At 40.1% G+C, this 15,369-nt stretch overlaps 1 protein-coding gene across 11 annotated transcripts in view; it reads right to left on the bottom strand.

Annotated features, from left to right (window-relative positions):
• The window catches only part of NEO1 (neogenin 1), a 256,124-nt gene that overhangs the window by 12,502 nt on the left and 228,253 nt on the right, over positions 1–15,369 (bottom strand). For 7 of the 11 annotated variants that reach the window (XM_055088092.1, XM_055088096.1, XM_055088094.1 and 4 more), the window contains exons 20-24: positions 14,611–14,805; positions 13,904–13,936; positions 10,811–10,879; positions 5,921–6,068; positions 234–472 (exon numbers count right to left, since the gene is read on the bottom strand). In XM_055088092.1, the coding sequence (XP_054944067.1) occupies positions 234–472; positions 5,921–6,068; positions 10,811–10,879; positions 13,904–13,936; positions 14,611–14,805 (684 nt within the window). The remainder of the gene's footprint in view (positions 1–233; positions 473–5,920; positions 6,069–10,810; positions 10,880–13,903; positions 13,937–14,610; positions 14,806–15,369) is intronic. The other 4 variants (XM_024128780.3, XM_055088095.1, XM_055088088.1 and 1 more) reach the window with 3 other exon arrangements.

The following is a 15,369-nucleotide window of genomic DNA, read 5'->3' as shown; positions in this document are numbered from 1 at the left end:
GTGTCAGGTTGGTGAAGCACGATGAGAGACCTAATAGAGCTAAAAGACTGTCTCATCTGGGTATAGAACCTCTCCCTGCTAACAAGCTAGCTATTCTTCATCAGCGGTTGATCCTGTAACACACATTTCTTTAAACCTAACCTCGTATAGGAATCACCAAATTAAGGCAACCTTACAAAATGGAAAATGGTTTAAATGAAAATAGTCTCCAAACATTTGGGAAAAACCTGCACCTCTATATGAATTCCGCCTTTGATGGATGTTGCTGTCCATGGAATTGTCAACTGGTGTGATATCTTGAGAGTTACGAGGAATTGGAGTATCAGTCATGATGGGGTTTGGGTCTGGAGACTTATCAATGGGTTTCAGCTCCAGTCTCTCATGATGGATCCAGAGGTCTGGGGGTTTGACATCTTTGGAGTTCCCTTTGTACTTGTGGGAGCCATTCACTGATTTGCAAGCAGCTCGTTTCCTAGGTACAAAATTAAGAGGATTTTTAAAAGTAACTCTTGAATATTATTAGTCAAAAGGTTTGAATGATTAAAACTTCCCTTCTGAGAGATGCTTCAAGCAAAATCAGAAACAAACAAGAAAAACAGATTCAAGAAGTTTCCTTCTGGGCTTTCCTCATGGTGCAGTGGTTAAGAATCCGCCTGCCAATGCAGGGGACACCGGTTCGAGCCCTGGTCTGGGAAGATCCCACATGCCGTGGAGCAACTAAGCCCATGCACCACAACAACTGAGCCTGCGCTCTGGAGTCTGTGAGCCACAACTACTGAGCCCATGTGCTGCAACTACTGAAGCCCGCGCTCCTGGAGCCTGTGCTCTGTAACAAGAGAAGCCACCGCAATGAGAAGCCTGCACACTGCAACGCTCGCTGCAACTAGAGAAAGCCCGCGCGCAGCAATGAAGACCCAAGGTAGCCAGATATTTAAAAAAAAAAAAAGAAGTTTCCTTCTGGCAATAGTAAGTGTATCTCTGCTTTGTCCACATATATTTAGAGGTATGTACATGGGCATATTTGAATATTTCCTTGTGACTTTTCTTTTGAGTATAAACAGATTAGACAGCATTTTTGAATCAAATAATCTCTAAAGCAAAAGGTTTCTCCCCAAGTTTCCAATCAATAGAGAAAGGACACCGTTAACTAGAAATATAACAATGGAGTAGACATAGAGTCTGCTTATAAAGGAGGAAGGCAACTACATTTTAGGTAACTCAAACTAGGACCACCAACTGGGTAAAGTCAAGAATGGGGATGACAGTGTCGACTTTTCTGTGCCTTAGTTTCTCCATTAAGTCACTCACCCAACTCAATAAGCATTTATTAGGTACCTACTGTATGTCAGGTCCTATGCTGGATTGCTGTATGCTCAGCACTTCTGGCCAAGTGAGGAAGACAGACACTGAACTATTATTTTAAAATGTTCTGAGCTTAATGAAATGCCAAGTGTTATAGTAACCTCTTAATAGCTGGACATACAGTGGACAGGAAAAATGTGAAGGAAAAAGTGACATTTAAGCTAAGACCTAAATGGGACAGGGCAGAAGGTGCATTCCAGGTGGTAAAATCAGATTACGTCAGAGCCCTGAAGCACAGAGCAACAGCCTGGTGTGTTGGAGTGTAAAAAGTCCTGAGTGGTGGGAGCGTATGAACCATGGGGAGAATGATATGAAATGACTTTGGCAAGATGGGCAGGGATTAGATCATAAAGGGCTTTTAGAGCCACGCCAAGAGTCTGAAGTTCCCTCTATGAGTAAAGAGAAACCCCTAAATGGTTTTAAGCAGGAGAGTAAGGAAATGAACTCTGAGTTAAAAATTTAAACCAACTGGGATGTGAAGAATGGATTTGAGGGGTAGGGGACAAAACAGGAGGGCAGTTAGGATGCAACTGCAATAATCTCAGCCATGACTGATGGTGGCCTGGGACAGTGAGAATGGAGGAAAAAGAGATTTGGAGGTTATTTAGAAGCCCAAAATGACAAGACTTAGTGAAAACATGGATGTGGGAAAGGATAGGAATAAAGAAACAAGAGGAATAAAGGATTATGCCGAGGTCTCTGGCTTAAGCCATTTACTAACACTGGGGAGAAGCAGGTTTTGACAGAAAAGATTATAAATTGTTTTGGACATGCTAAGTGGCTCTGAGACACTAAAGATGAAACATAAAATAGTTAATTGGTTCTGAGACTGAGGCAAGCCTGAGACTCAGAAGAGAGAGGCCTTGGCTAGAGAGAGAAATATGGGAGCAGCTGAAATTCAGAAGTAAATGAAGCCAAAGGAGCAGGTATCACTAGGAGAGAGCGTAGAAGGAGAAGAGAGTAATTCTAGGACCAGGCCCTGAGGAATGTCTGTATTTGATGGCTGAGTAGATTGGAGAGGCTTCGAAAAAGAACACACAATCACGGAATACAAAAGAATGTATTCAAGAGAATGTTTCAAGAAGGAAGGAGTAGTTGACTGTGTTAAGTGTTGAGAGATTAAGATAAGGACTGAAAAATTTCCTTTGACTTTAGTAATATGGAAGTCACTGGTGACCTCAGCAAAAGCAATTCTGCTGAAGCAGTAGGGGCAAAATTTGGATTAGAAAGGACTGAAGCATGAATGGGCAGTGAAAAAATGGACAAGTGAGTGTAGACAAGTATTCAAGAAATTTGTGGTGAAGGGAAAGATGGAGATTTGTAAGTGGTTGGTGGTAAGGACCATGCAACAGAGGAAGGGTTATAATTATTTCTTAAGATAGAAGAAGTTAGAGCACACTTACATGCCGAAGGGGCAGAGCCAATAGAGAGTGAGAGGTTAGCTGTTCTGGAGAGAGGGACAACCACAAGTACAAGGTCTTAGAAAGCAGGAGATGCTGGGATCCAGACGGTAAGTGGAGAACTGGTCTCCAACAGGAGGAAGGGGGAAAAAATGATTATTCCCAACGTGGAAAGGTTTTTAGATTTGATGGTGGAACACTGAGGTAGTTCTCATCTGTTGAGAGTGAGGGGGCTATAGAGGGATGTGTTGAGAAACTACAAGGGGCTAGACTCTAAATACTCTGTCAGCTTTGAGGTTGTAAGAGTCTATAAACAGCTACAGTTGAAATGGGAGGTGCCTCAGGTATTAAAGAGGAAGAAAAGTACTGAGAAAAGCTCACATATTTTCGATGGTCAATGGAACACTTGGAAAGCAGGTCACTGGGGGAGGAGGAGGGGAAAGCTCTATGAAGATTTGATACAATTCTTTTAACCAAAGGGATGCAAATTACAGGACCTGCAGATGCAAATACAGAGTACAGAGCCTAAGAAGGAAGTAGTTGACTGTGTTAAGTGTTGAGAGATTAAGATAAGGACTGAAAAATTTCCTTTGACTTTAGTAATATGGAAGTCACTGGTGACCTCAGCAAAAGCAATTCTGCTGAAGCAGTAGGGGCAAAATTTGGATTAGAAAGGACTGAAGCATGAATGGGCAGTGAAAAAATGGACAAGTGAGTGTAGACAAGTATTCAAGAAATTTGTGGTGAAGGGAAAGATGGAGATTTGTAAGTGGTTGGTGGTAAGGACCATGCAACAGAGGAAGGGTTATAATTATTTCTTAAGATAGAAGAAGTTAGAGCACACTTACATGCCGAAGGGGCAGAGCCAATAGAGAGTGAGAGGTTAGCTGTGCTGGAGAGAGGGACAACCACAAGTACAAGGTCTTAGAAAGCAGGAGATGCTGGGATCCAGACGGTAAGTGGAGAACTGGTCTCCAACAGGAGGAAGGGGGAAAAAATGATTATTCCCAACGTGGAAAGGTTTTTAGATTTGATGGTGGAACACTGAGGTAGTTCTCATCTGTTGAGAGTGAGGGGGCTATAGAGGGATGTGTTGAGAAACTACAAGGGGCTAGACTCTAAATACTCTGTCAGCTTTGAGGTTGTAAGAGTCTATAAACAGCTACAGTTGAAATGGGAGGTGCCTCAGGTATTAAAGAGGAAGAAAAGTACTGAGAAAAGCTCACATATTTTCGATGGTCAATGGAACACTTGGAAAGCAGGTCACTGGGGGAGGAGGAGGGGAAAGCTCTATGAAGATTTGATACAATTCTTTTAACCAAAGGGATGCAAATTACAGGACCTGCAGATGCAAATACAGAGTACAGAGCCTATTACAAACTCATTTTCCTACCTCTCAATCTGAAGACTAAGTACTTTATTTTTTATTTACTTTGAATTTTAAATCCCCCCAAACATTAAGGAATTCTGTCATTTTGTTTTTTCAGATTCTTTTAAATAAAGATCTCAAGATGTCTACAACTAGATGTAAAATCAAGTTCATAAAGATAAATGGGAAATGCTGAAAAAGAAGCTTATAGAAAAGTTGTAGCATAGAAAAATGTAATCTCTGAGGTTTTAAAGAGAAACAGTTTTCTACAATCAAAGGTAGGTAGGGAAAACTGTAAGAGGCAGCAATCAAGAGGCTTATAAAGGGAGCCCGCATTCTCTTGGAAAAATGATGAATGTAAGCTACAGAAAGCTATTTTATTTGAGCAAAAGAAAGATTAAAAACATCACATAACCTACAGAAAATGACATAAAGCCATTACTAGTAGCAGTTAGATGGTAGCTTGTACTTGCCCTCTATTTTGAAAACAAACAGATTTATCGTTATTAACTACACGCATCCTTGCGTTGGGCAGACCAGGTCTGATGATAATCACACAGACATGAATTTCTCTTCTCTCTTTATGGAGCAATACCTCCATCTTACGATCCTTTAGGATACTGCAACTAAAGTTGTTCTATTACCCATACTGTGTTTTTGCTATTAGGGGTAACTCAAGAATCTCCTTTTTTATGGCATCTGTCTTGCTGGCCAGAGATAGGAGTAGAATATGACCTAGGGTCAAGGATTCTCTCAGGTTCAGGAGTGTAGGCTGTTATCAAGCACCACATTATGGAATCACCTTGCTATCTCCTCTAGACAATTAGCCACAAGCCTCAAAATCCCAGAGGAGTTCAGAGCTAGTAGCCACCTGACCTCTCTGCTAATGTGATATGCTGATTATAAGTAATCCTTTCTCGTTCATTTAATCAATACATCTCTCCACCGCATTCTCCCCACCCCACCTCCTGCAGTCCCAACCTCAACTTCTACACTTGATAGCACTTCTTTAAAAATACTCTTAAGCTTAGATTTAGAGTCTATGGTCTATGGTCTCCGTCCATCTCAGCTGACATTTGTGCCATGAAATTCCACAAACTCCTGTGCATCTGGTTCACTGTATCCACAGAGACAGACAGTCTTCCAAAGGGGTCCCCAACAAGGCTGGACATTGTCCACTTTCCTCTCCAGATCAATTGTCTACTTGGCTCTGTGACTTGAGAGGTTGAGTTAAATGAACTATATCTACATGGTACCTCTGTCCCTGGCTTCCAGTTGGTTTGGCAGGTAGAATGCACAGGCAAGACACTGGAAGGTAGGAGGTATTTTCTCTCCTGCCCCCTCACTGCTGGGCTAGAGGTTGGCAGTAGTTACAGTCCTACCACCCCACACGGTTCCTGTCGCAAGCCTCTCCTACTGCTTCAGATCCCTGAAAACAGCTTTCTCATCAGAAAAACCCCTTGCCCTTTTAAGGGTGACAGTGGCCTATCACTGCTGCTGGCCCTTGAACACTGCTGCCTAATGCTAACCCCACCTAGGACGTTGTAAATGGTCCCTTCATTAAAGCCTCCTTCACCCCCTTTCAGTGTGCCACCTCTTTCCTGCCAGGACCCTGAATGATACACACTTAATAAGAGGAACCATTCTGCATTTCCTTTAAAAATATTTAAAACGTTGCTTTTCACATATTTTATGTTTTAACTCTGTGCACAACTCCAGATACAGAAGTCACATAAAAGCAAAAGAATACATACAAAAAAATGTATGGGCTACAACTGGGGCTCCTTACTTTTTCTGGTGAGAAGTGGTACGCCTGGTGCAAAAGACAGCGATGATCACGACCACCACGATGGTGATGACGCCAACGGAAACGATGATGACCAGCAGCATGTTACTGTCTAGAGGAGAGGTGGGGCTTCCATGAGGGCTGTTACTGCCTGGAAAGGGAAAACCATACGCTTGCTAGTGTTAGAGAATTCTAGCATAAAATCAGGCTACAGAACCGTGATGTGAGTATAGATACTGCTGTGAGCTTCTTGATAACAGTTATCACCATGCCTTGTATAAAAGTGCCTCATGAACATGGCCATCTCCACTAGATTATGAAATCTAGAGAGCGGAGTTTCTGCCCTATGCACAGTACCTTGCACAAAGCTGGTGTTCAATAAAAGTTTCTCAAGTTATACTGAACACTATGCTTGGACAAATAAGGGGGTCTGTCTCCTGGTGTCTTATGTTGTATGTAAATTCATTTTATAAAGCACCATTTGTGAATCATTTTGGTTTTCTGACTTGCAAAACTATTTAAAAAATGTACATTCATAGAAAACAAAAGGTTTTTTCCAACATATAGATGTCTGCCATCACAAAAAAAATTACTTGAAAAATAACGTCTCTCTTTTTATAAATACAGTCTATGCAGAGTCAATTTTCTTATTCAGTTTCAGGAAAAAGTAACTCTGTACATATGCATTAATTTGACAAATATTTATTGAGTGGTTACTATGAGCCAGGCATTGTTCTAGGTACTAAGGATGCAACAGTGAACAACAAAGACAGGTAGGGGTGGGGGCAGACGATAAACAAATAAGAAATTATTAGTTTGTAATAAGTACTATGAAAAAATAAAATGAAGGTATATGATACAGAGTGACTGGGTGGCCATTTTAGATTGAATGGATGGGAAAAGCTTCTCTGAGGAGATGGCATTTGGGCTGAGATTTGAATGACATGAATGATCCCACCATACAAAGACCTGGAGGAAGAACATTCTATAGAGAGGGAATAGCTAGTGGAAGGATCCTATGGCAGGAATGAGCTTGGCATGTTCAAGAGAAAGGCAGCCAGTACTGCTGAAGCAAAGAGAGATATGCAAAGTTAGAGAGAAGGAAGTGAGCAGAAAAAAGATGAAGGTGAGGCTGGAGAGGTGGGCAGAGGCCACATCATTTAGGACCTTGAAGAAACAGATTTTCTTCTTCTTCCTATTATTGTTCCCTCATTGCTCACAGGATGAGGTTCAGCTTTTTATCAAGGCCTTTTGTAGTCTTGCTCTTCCATTTTCTGAAACATAGTTCTTTGCTTCCCACCTCGTTATAAAAGTTATGCATGTTCATATTATAAAATATGGGAAATCCCTCTACACAGATCTAACCACCATGGATATATGACATCTTTTCTTCTAGTTACTCTCTCTTATTGCCCTAACAATCAAAGCTGTACAATAATAGGATGAGCTGTTTTGCTTAACTATTGCTAGTGACTAAATATTTAGTCACTAGAAGAAGTACTTAAGAAGAGTCATCCTACCCGTCTGGGATGTTGGGGAAGAAATTCCTACCATGAAGGTATGGCCTAGGAACCTGTGTTCTTAGAAAAGCTCCTAAAGTGATTCTCATATACAGCCTGGCTTAAAAACTTACGATCTAATCCAAACTATACTTATTGTGGGAATCCCTTCCATAACACTGGATTAGCGGACCTTTCACTTTTGATTCTATGATTTTATAGGCTACTAAGCACAGTTCTAAATGTGGGATACTTTTGACAGCTTAAGAGCTTATTCTTCTACATTTGCTTTAATCACTTTTATCCTTCATTTCTGAGAAAAAAGTCAGCAGATAGACTACTTAAATTGTACACACTGACCTTCAATAAAATAACATTTTTATATTTGGGAAAGACTATGGATCTGGGAGCCAATACAATTAGACCATACTAGGGCTTTACATAAAACTTTTATTAATAGCAGTGCTGAGTTACTAGGTGGGGCAGGTACTGCAATCAGAGGCTGGGGAGCTGGGGTGTGGGAGGCAAGCAGAGGTGGTGGTGGCAGTTCTTTCCTGCATTCAACAGAGAAAAATTCTCATTTAATTGCAGTTGACCTCTAACTTCTGAGCTGGCCAAAAGCTCCCTTTTAAAATAGAGTAAGAATGAGCTGCCAATGGGAGCATCAACCCTCCTACCAGGGACATTAAGGCTCACCTGGACTATTGCAACAGCTTCCAAACCACTCTTTTCTGACTTCATACTCATGACACCCAACTCATTCTCCACTGTCATCAGGGTAATAATAGTAGATACTCAATAAATGGAAGTCATAGTTTACCAGTAGTATCAGACATCTTACATATGTTACTTACATGAGGAAGCTCACATTTCTTAGCATCAGAGCTTGAGCTTTCAACAGGCTGGTTCTAACCTACCTTCTCTAACATGAGACTCTCTATCCTGTCTCTAGGCAGTGTGATCCCTGGAGAAAGCAGGTTTTTAAAAATTTTTTTTAACATCTTTATTGGAGTGTACTTGCTTTACAGTGTTGTGTTAGTTTCTGCTGTGTAACAAAGTGAATCAGCTATACATCTACATATATCCCCATATCCCTTCCCTCTTGCGTCTCCCTCCCTCCCATCCTCCTATCCCACACCTCTACGCGGTCACAAAGCACCGAGCTAATCTCCCTGTGCTATGCAGCTGCTTCCCATTAACTAGCTATTTTACATTTGGTAGTGTATATGTGTCAATGCTACTCTCTCACTTCGTCCCAGCTTATCTATCCCCCTCCCTGTGTCCCCAAGTCCATTCTCTACGTCTGCGTCTTTATTCCTGTCCTGCCCTTAGGTTTGTTAGAACCATTTTTTTTAAGATTCCATATATATATGTGTTAGCACACGGTATTTGCTTTTCTCTTTCTGACTTACTTCACTCTGTATGACAGACTCTAGGTCCATCCACCTCACTACAAATAACTCAGTTTAGTTCCTTTTTATGGCTGAGTAATATTCCATTGCACATATGCGCCACACCCTCTCTATCCATTCACCTGTCAACAGCCCACACCTCTACGTGGTCACAAAGCACCGAGCTAATCTCCCTGTGCTATGCAGCTGCTTCCCATTAACTAGCTATTTTACATTTGGTAGTGTATATGTGTCAATGCTACTCTCTCACTTCGTCCCAGCTTATCTATCCCCCTCCCTGTGTCCCCAAGTCCATTCTCTACGTCTGCGTCTTTATTCCTGTCCTGCCCTTAGGTTTGTTAGAACCATTTTTTTTAAGATTCCATATATATATGTGTTAGCACACGGTATTTGCTTTTCTCTTTCTGACTTACTTCACTCTGTATGACAGACTCTAGGTCCATCCACCTCACTACAAATAACTCAGTTTAGTTCCTTTTTATGGCTGAGTAATATTCCATTGCACATATGCGCCACACCCTCTCTATCCATTCACCTGTCAACAGACACCTAGGTTGCCTCCACGTCCAAGCAGGCTGTTTTAAACTGCCGTGCCTCCACACATGCTTTTATTGCGTCCTAGGATGTTCAACCCCCACCTCAACATTTAGCAATCTTCTCTGTGCCTTTTAAAATCTGGGTCAGAGATCATCTCTTCTACAAAGCTTTCTCTTTTCTCTATCAGGTAGTTTGTTACTCAATCCTCCTGCTCCTACAGCCTGTTACATAGAACCTGAACCTTTAGAAATATGTGTGAATAAATGAATGAATGCATAAATGAAAGATAAGACAAAGAAATAATTGCTTTTCTCACAGTCTTGAATATTATACTGTGGACAGCACAAAAATGTAACATATGCATCCCAGGAGGAGAAACTCATAAAGTCCTAGAACTCAGAGCCTAAAAATTTCTTGAAGCAAGCAAATTTGTCTGGCTCTCCTAAGAACTGGCTGATTTCACAGAAGTCTGGGCAATACCACTTTTTATTTAAATAGATACTGGAGACTGAGATAATTTTATTTCCACAATTAGATCAGGAGTTTCCAGAGGACTAGAAACTCTTTTCCTTTCTCTTCCATATGTTTCTTTCTTTTTTTTTTTTAATTGGAGTAAAATTACTCTACAAGTGATGAGACAGTAAGGGTCATTTCTAGTAACTACTTTTGTGGACATTTTGCCATCCTGGATTCCCACATGGGGTATAGAACCCCATGCCTTTCAGGCTGCGTGTGACAGTGGAAAAGGCACAATCTGAAGTCAAAAGACCTGGGTTTTGGTTCTAGGACTTCCAGAATATGTGGGTGGATCCAGGCACATTATCTCTCCACTGAGTCTTTTAATGTATAAAATGGGAATAATGATACTTGTTCTCCCTGCCTCACCACAGTGTTATAAGGATCAAATGTGATTTCATGTGTGAAAGTAACCTACAAATGGTGACGTTCAGTAGAGAAGTAGGTTTTCATCATTTAAGTAATTAGGAGGCATCAGCTCTTAGGATGGCTTGCAGACTGGCAATAATTTTTTAGAATTCCCAAACTAAAAACACTGCAGTAAGTAGTGTGGGGAGAAATTAATGATTGCAAAGCATTTCTCTGCCTTGTTCTGGATGATAGCTAATCCCACTAAAGGGTTTATTTTTGAAAGCAAGATTCTAATTATTTTCTAGAGGCAGTGGGCAAAAGGAAGACTTGTTTGTTTAGAATTATTTTAAGCTGGATATGTGGGGAAACAATTTTATTTCTGTATCCTATAATGAATGAGTTTACAGTAATTCAGCAAACATTTGCCAGAAAATGCCTAAAGCCAGCTCTATTAAATAAAAAGAAATGAGTAACATGCTACAATCCACCACACAGGAGCTATAAAAAACATTTCAAGATTTCAAGCAGAACTGCATCATGCCCATAGGAGGCCAAAAAAGCCACAGGAAGGGCTTTACCGCTCATCGGAGGTTTGTAGTCGGATCCTAGGTCTGGCAGACGGCTTCCTTTCCCTGCAGACCCTGAGGCTGAAGAAGAAGAACTCATGTCAATAACAACCCAATCCATTAGTGTGACAAGTCTACTTCACAGCTAGTGAGTGCTTTCTAGAAAAAAAAAATATTTTCAGTCTACTCTGTCCATGAGAAAAGGAAGTAGCACGCACACAACAGGGGAAAATATAGCTTATTTGTGCTAAACAAATGAAGGTATAGCTTTCTATGCAATGAGGCATCTGAAAGGCTGACACCCTTGTTCCATGGCTGTATCTAGGGTGTAACAAAGCTGCCCCTTGCTGTTAAGGTTTCTCTAGTCCAGGAAACATTTGCTGAAATACTACCCAGAATACTTATGGCAAAAGTAGCTTCTCGTGGAAAAGGGACTAAGGGGACCAGTTAGGTTAACTTCTGCATTAAAGAAATGGACTCTTCCAAGGGACTGGCTATGTTGATCTGGCCTAGTGGGTGTCAGTAGTGTTTGGATTCTTTCCTCAAAATATAAAGCTGCCTTTCCAAATATAAAGTTACCCTAAGCAGGAGCAGGAAGGCAACTGGACGTTCAAACTGGGTTCTCAGTTCTTGCTCAGTCAACCTAAATATCCAAAGATAAAAAAACCAAAGTCTTCCCTCTAGTTGCTCACAAAGGACACTGTCTCCTAATCCATCATCATGGGACATAACAAGTGAGGCTGCTGACCTTGGGCTTGGGACCACCTCATAAGCAGACCTCAGAAAACACAAATATCAGTTTTTTAGAAATTTATATTCTTGGTCTTGAATTTTATTCTTCACATTTATAGAAAAAGCTGCCTTGTAAAGCAAATATAAGGAGTCTGTCCCCAGTAAAGCAAAGGTATTCCTCAATCCAAAGTCTGGGGCCAGAAGGCAGTCTCATACTTCTTTTGAAGAAGTTTGCAAGAACTGCAAAGTAGATCTGTTCCACATAGTTAATACAGCACAGTGCGTAACAGACTGCCTGCACCGGAACACTGGCTCCATCATGCACTAACTGTTTGACTTTTGGCAAGTTATTTAGCTATTATATTTGGGTCTTAGTTCCCTCATTGTGAAACAGTGATAATAATGGTACCTACACTTCATGAAATGGTTGTGAGGATTAAATGGAAATTTAATCCTATAAAGTATTCTGAATACTGCCTGACACACAGCAAATGTTCAATAAACATTAACTACTAAATAAATCTTTAGGGAAGAATATTATCTTATCCTTTGCAGAAGTAAAGAGCATGAAGCTTCAGAAAACACTTATAAATGAGAGTTATTTCTACAAAATAAAGCTTGACTGGAAATGCATAAACCAGACGTGTTGCTGTAAAACATTACAGCTAATATTAAGTACCGCTATAAATTATCAGACTTGGAGGAAATGGAAGAAATTAAAATCTGAAGGTTTCTGTATGTAGTTCATTTAACAAATAAATCTAGAAATGAAAACAGTATTTTCTATGTTTCCAGAAGCTCAAAACCCCCAAAGGTAACAGAAGGTCCTGGGTATCCCAAAGGGCAGATTCTAGAATTTAACTCACAGTCCTTGACCCTTTCCCATTGTCCATACTTATTACTTTATCTCTTTATTTCTGATGCCATCATTCCTCCCAAATGGCACACACCATATTTCAAGATTCCAGTTTTTCTTTTGACTGTGATAAGCTGGCAGAGATGAAACAGCCCTTGTAAGGCTCTTCATATTTAAGTGTACTTATTTGTCAGGTAGCCCATATTTAAGCCAAACTATCCAGAATAACATATTATGTAAATAATTGCCAATGAACACACTTTGCCAAGAAACCAATTGGCTTAATTCCTATATTTCTTAACATTTTTCCTTTATATTTAACCTACGAACAAGAAATTCCAGGGATTAGCCAAACACCAAAAATAAATATGGGCAAAGAATTTTAAATACCAAAGGTGCGGTGTAGCTGAGAATTGCACCCTGGCTTATGGGGTGAAGTGAGGGAAGAACAGTGAGCACATTTATATTCTGTGCATATTCAGTATAGTTACTTTTCTATTCTCATGCTTAAGTCAAAGGTTCTACCATGATTAGGGTGCCTTACACACAGAAACACACACACAGACACAGAGGTATGTTTGCAGTTTCTCTAACATACAACAAAAGGCTCACTGAATGCAAACACATTTCCAAAACCCTAAAACTTGAAACTTCAAATTCTGAATCTTCCTTGCCATTAACCAAGATCCAAAGACTCTGTATTTCTAGTAACTACTCCTAAAGAATAAAAGCAACCATCAAATTTACTTTTACTGCTCTTAGTATAGAAACAGATACCAACTTCAGCTGACTTCCCAGAGATGAAAATCACAAAGTATAGTTACCTCTCCACCATAGCAATTGCAGTGAAGAGACTACACTGACAATTTCAAGAATGGTGACACTGAGGCCCAAGCTTCCTAAACTTCCACTGTAAACTGTCTCTGTCCTCTTTTAAAATAAGCAGATATATTTAAGAGAAGAAATGGAAAAACAGCTCTGAATTAAGCTTACAACAAGAGAATAGAGACCACTAATTTTGTCACAGATAATCATACAATTCAGTAGGGTACATTTGTAGATTTTCTGTTGGGGGGAGGAAAAGAGGGTATTCACTGAATTTGATTAAATTTTTCACTTAGAGATGTTAATAAAATTCTAGATGCTACAAATATGACAAATTGGTATGCTTGTTCTCATCATGGCCCAAATCCCTATCTGTGTTACAGAATTTCAGTATCTTAGTGCAAATGATAATCTGGCCCACATTTAAGGCCAATCTCCTACAGCTGCAGAAGTTTGACTCAGTTTTTTTCCTGCCAGTCTATTTAGCTCCTAAGTATCAATTGATTTCCCAGCTTTTCAGATACTCCAAGTGCCACAAACATGGACTCAACTCTACTGTGGCCAATAAATATTTGATTTTTAACACATGGTACTGGTACTGATTTTCAGGAAAAAAACCCCCCAAAAAACCAAAAAGCTAATAATAAGTCACAAAAGAGAGGAAAGGAAAGAGAGGCCATCTACTCATTTACCTTGATCATTAGCCATTTTATCAGAGGAGTCCGCTAACAGGCCAAGCACAGGGGAAGAAAAAAACAAGAGCAAGGATCACAAGCTTTGAAGATGGGACAGGCAGAATTTTTAAAGGAAAAAATAAAAACCCACAAACTTCCAAACACGTTGAGTCTTGTTTTTCGTACTAACAGAAAAGAAATCCATGTATGGTTTCCATACTTCCAGACTCAGTCCCCGACTTTTACTCCTAAGCTTACTTGGTTCAATATTTTACCTTCACTTTCTTATCTAGAGTTTTCTCTAAAGGGCCCCTTTTAGTCTCTCTCTACAAAGGTCCATGAATAAGCCTTTCAGGTTAAGAGCCTGCATGTGTTGAAAGAGAATCATCCATCACAATAAACATGCTACTACGCTGTATGGGAACCAAGAGAATCCCATCTGATCTGACTGGTAAGAACTTTTAGGTCACTGCAATTCATCTGCCTCAAACAGCCCGAAGTCAAGGTTCCCCTGTAAATTATATGGTTAGGTCAGTAACCTAGGGAACATTGATTTGGTAGTCAGTGGGTGGGATCATTTTGAGATAAATGCTCACACTGTGGCTCATAAGCGCATCATCAGGACTTCCTGTATCATCCACAGTCTCTACATGCTAAAGTGACATGTGCACGCATAGCCCCACTCAAGAGACACACAATGAAACACTCTGTTTGGGAGGCTTTACCTTTGGGTGTTCTGAACTGGACAGCTTCAGACATGGGTCCCATGCCCTTTGAGTTCCGAGCTTGGATTTTGAAGTAGTATGGTGTGTCAAGTGTTAATTCTTGTATCTGGTGAGTCAGCCTGTTTCCCACAACAGGCTCAATAACCCAGTCGTGTATCTCTGCATTCACATCTGTACTGTAATATATGATGTAACCTATCCAAAGGAATTAATGGGAAAAGAAATGTTATTCCTGCTTTTTCTTTTGCAATCAGTTAAGTCGATAAAGATATATGTTACAGCATATACAAATAGAGAAATAGCTACAGATTAAATTACCAATGGTAAAATGCATTTTAAATGCTACACTAAACATAATATAGAGAAAACCACAATTTCAACAGTGCCAGACTGTAAGTTACCATCTATATCTGCAGCTGAAGTAAAAAAAAGTAAAGATAAAAATATAGGGTTAAATATTCTCATAAGCTAGGAAATTATAAAAGGAAAATAACCTAATAATCTTTCCAACATCCTATACTTCAAGGGTCTACAATTAACTCAATGCAGTTTTGAAAACTAGTAACTAGTAACGGCCTGACAATGCTATATATATATATTTTTTTTTTTGTTGTTTAAATTAATTAATTTATTTATTTTTGGCTGCATTGGGTCTTCGTTGCTGCGTGTGGGCTTTCTCTACTTGTGGCAAGCAGAGGCTACTCTTTGTTGTGGTGTGCGGGCTTCTCACTGCAGTGGCTTCTCTTGTTGCGGGGCACG

The sequence above is a fragment of the Physeter macrocephalus genome, chromosome 11, assembly GCF_002837175.3.
Source record: "Physeter macrocephalus isolate SW-GA chromosome 11, ASM283717v5, whole genome shotgun sequence".
Lineage (NCBI taxonomy): Eukaryota > Metazoa > Chordata > Mammalia > Artiodactyla > Physeteridae > Physeter > Physeter macrocephalus.
Note: the sequence above shows the minus strand (reverse complement) of the source record. Positions and strands in the feature narration are given on the sequence as shown.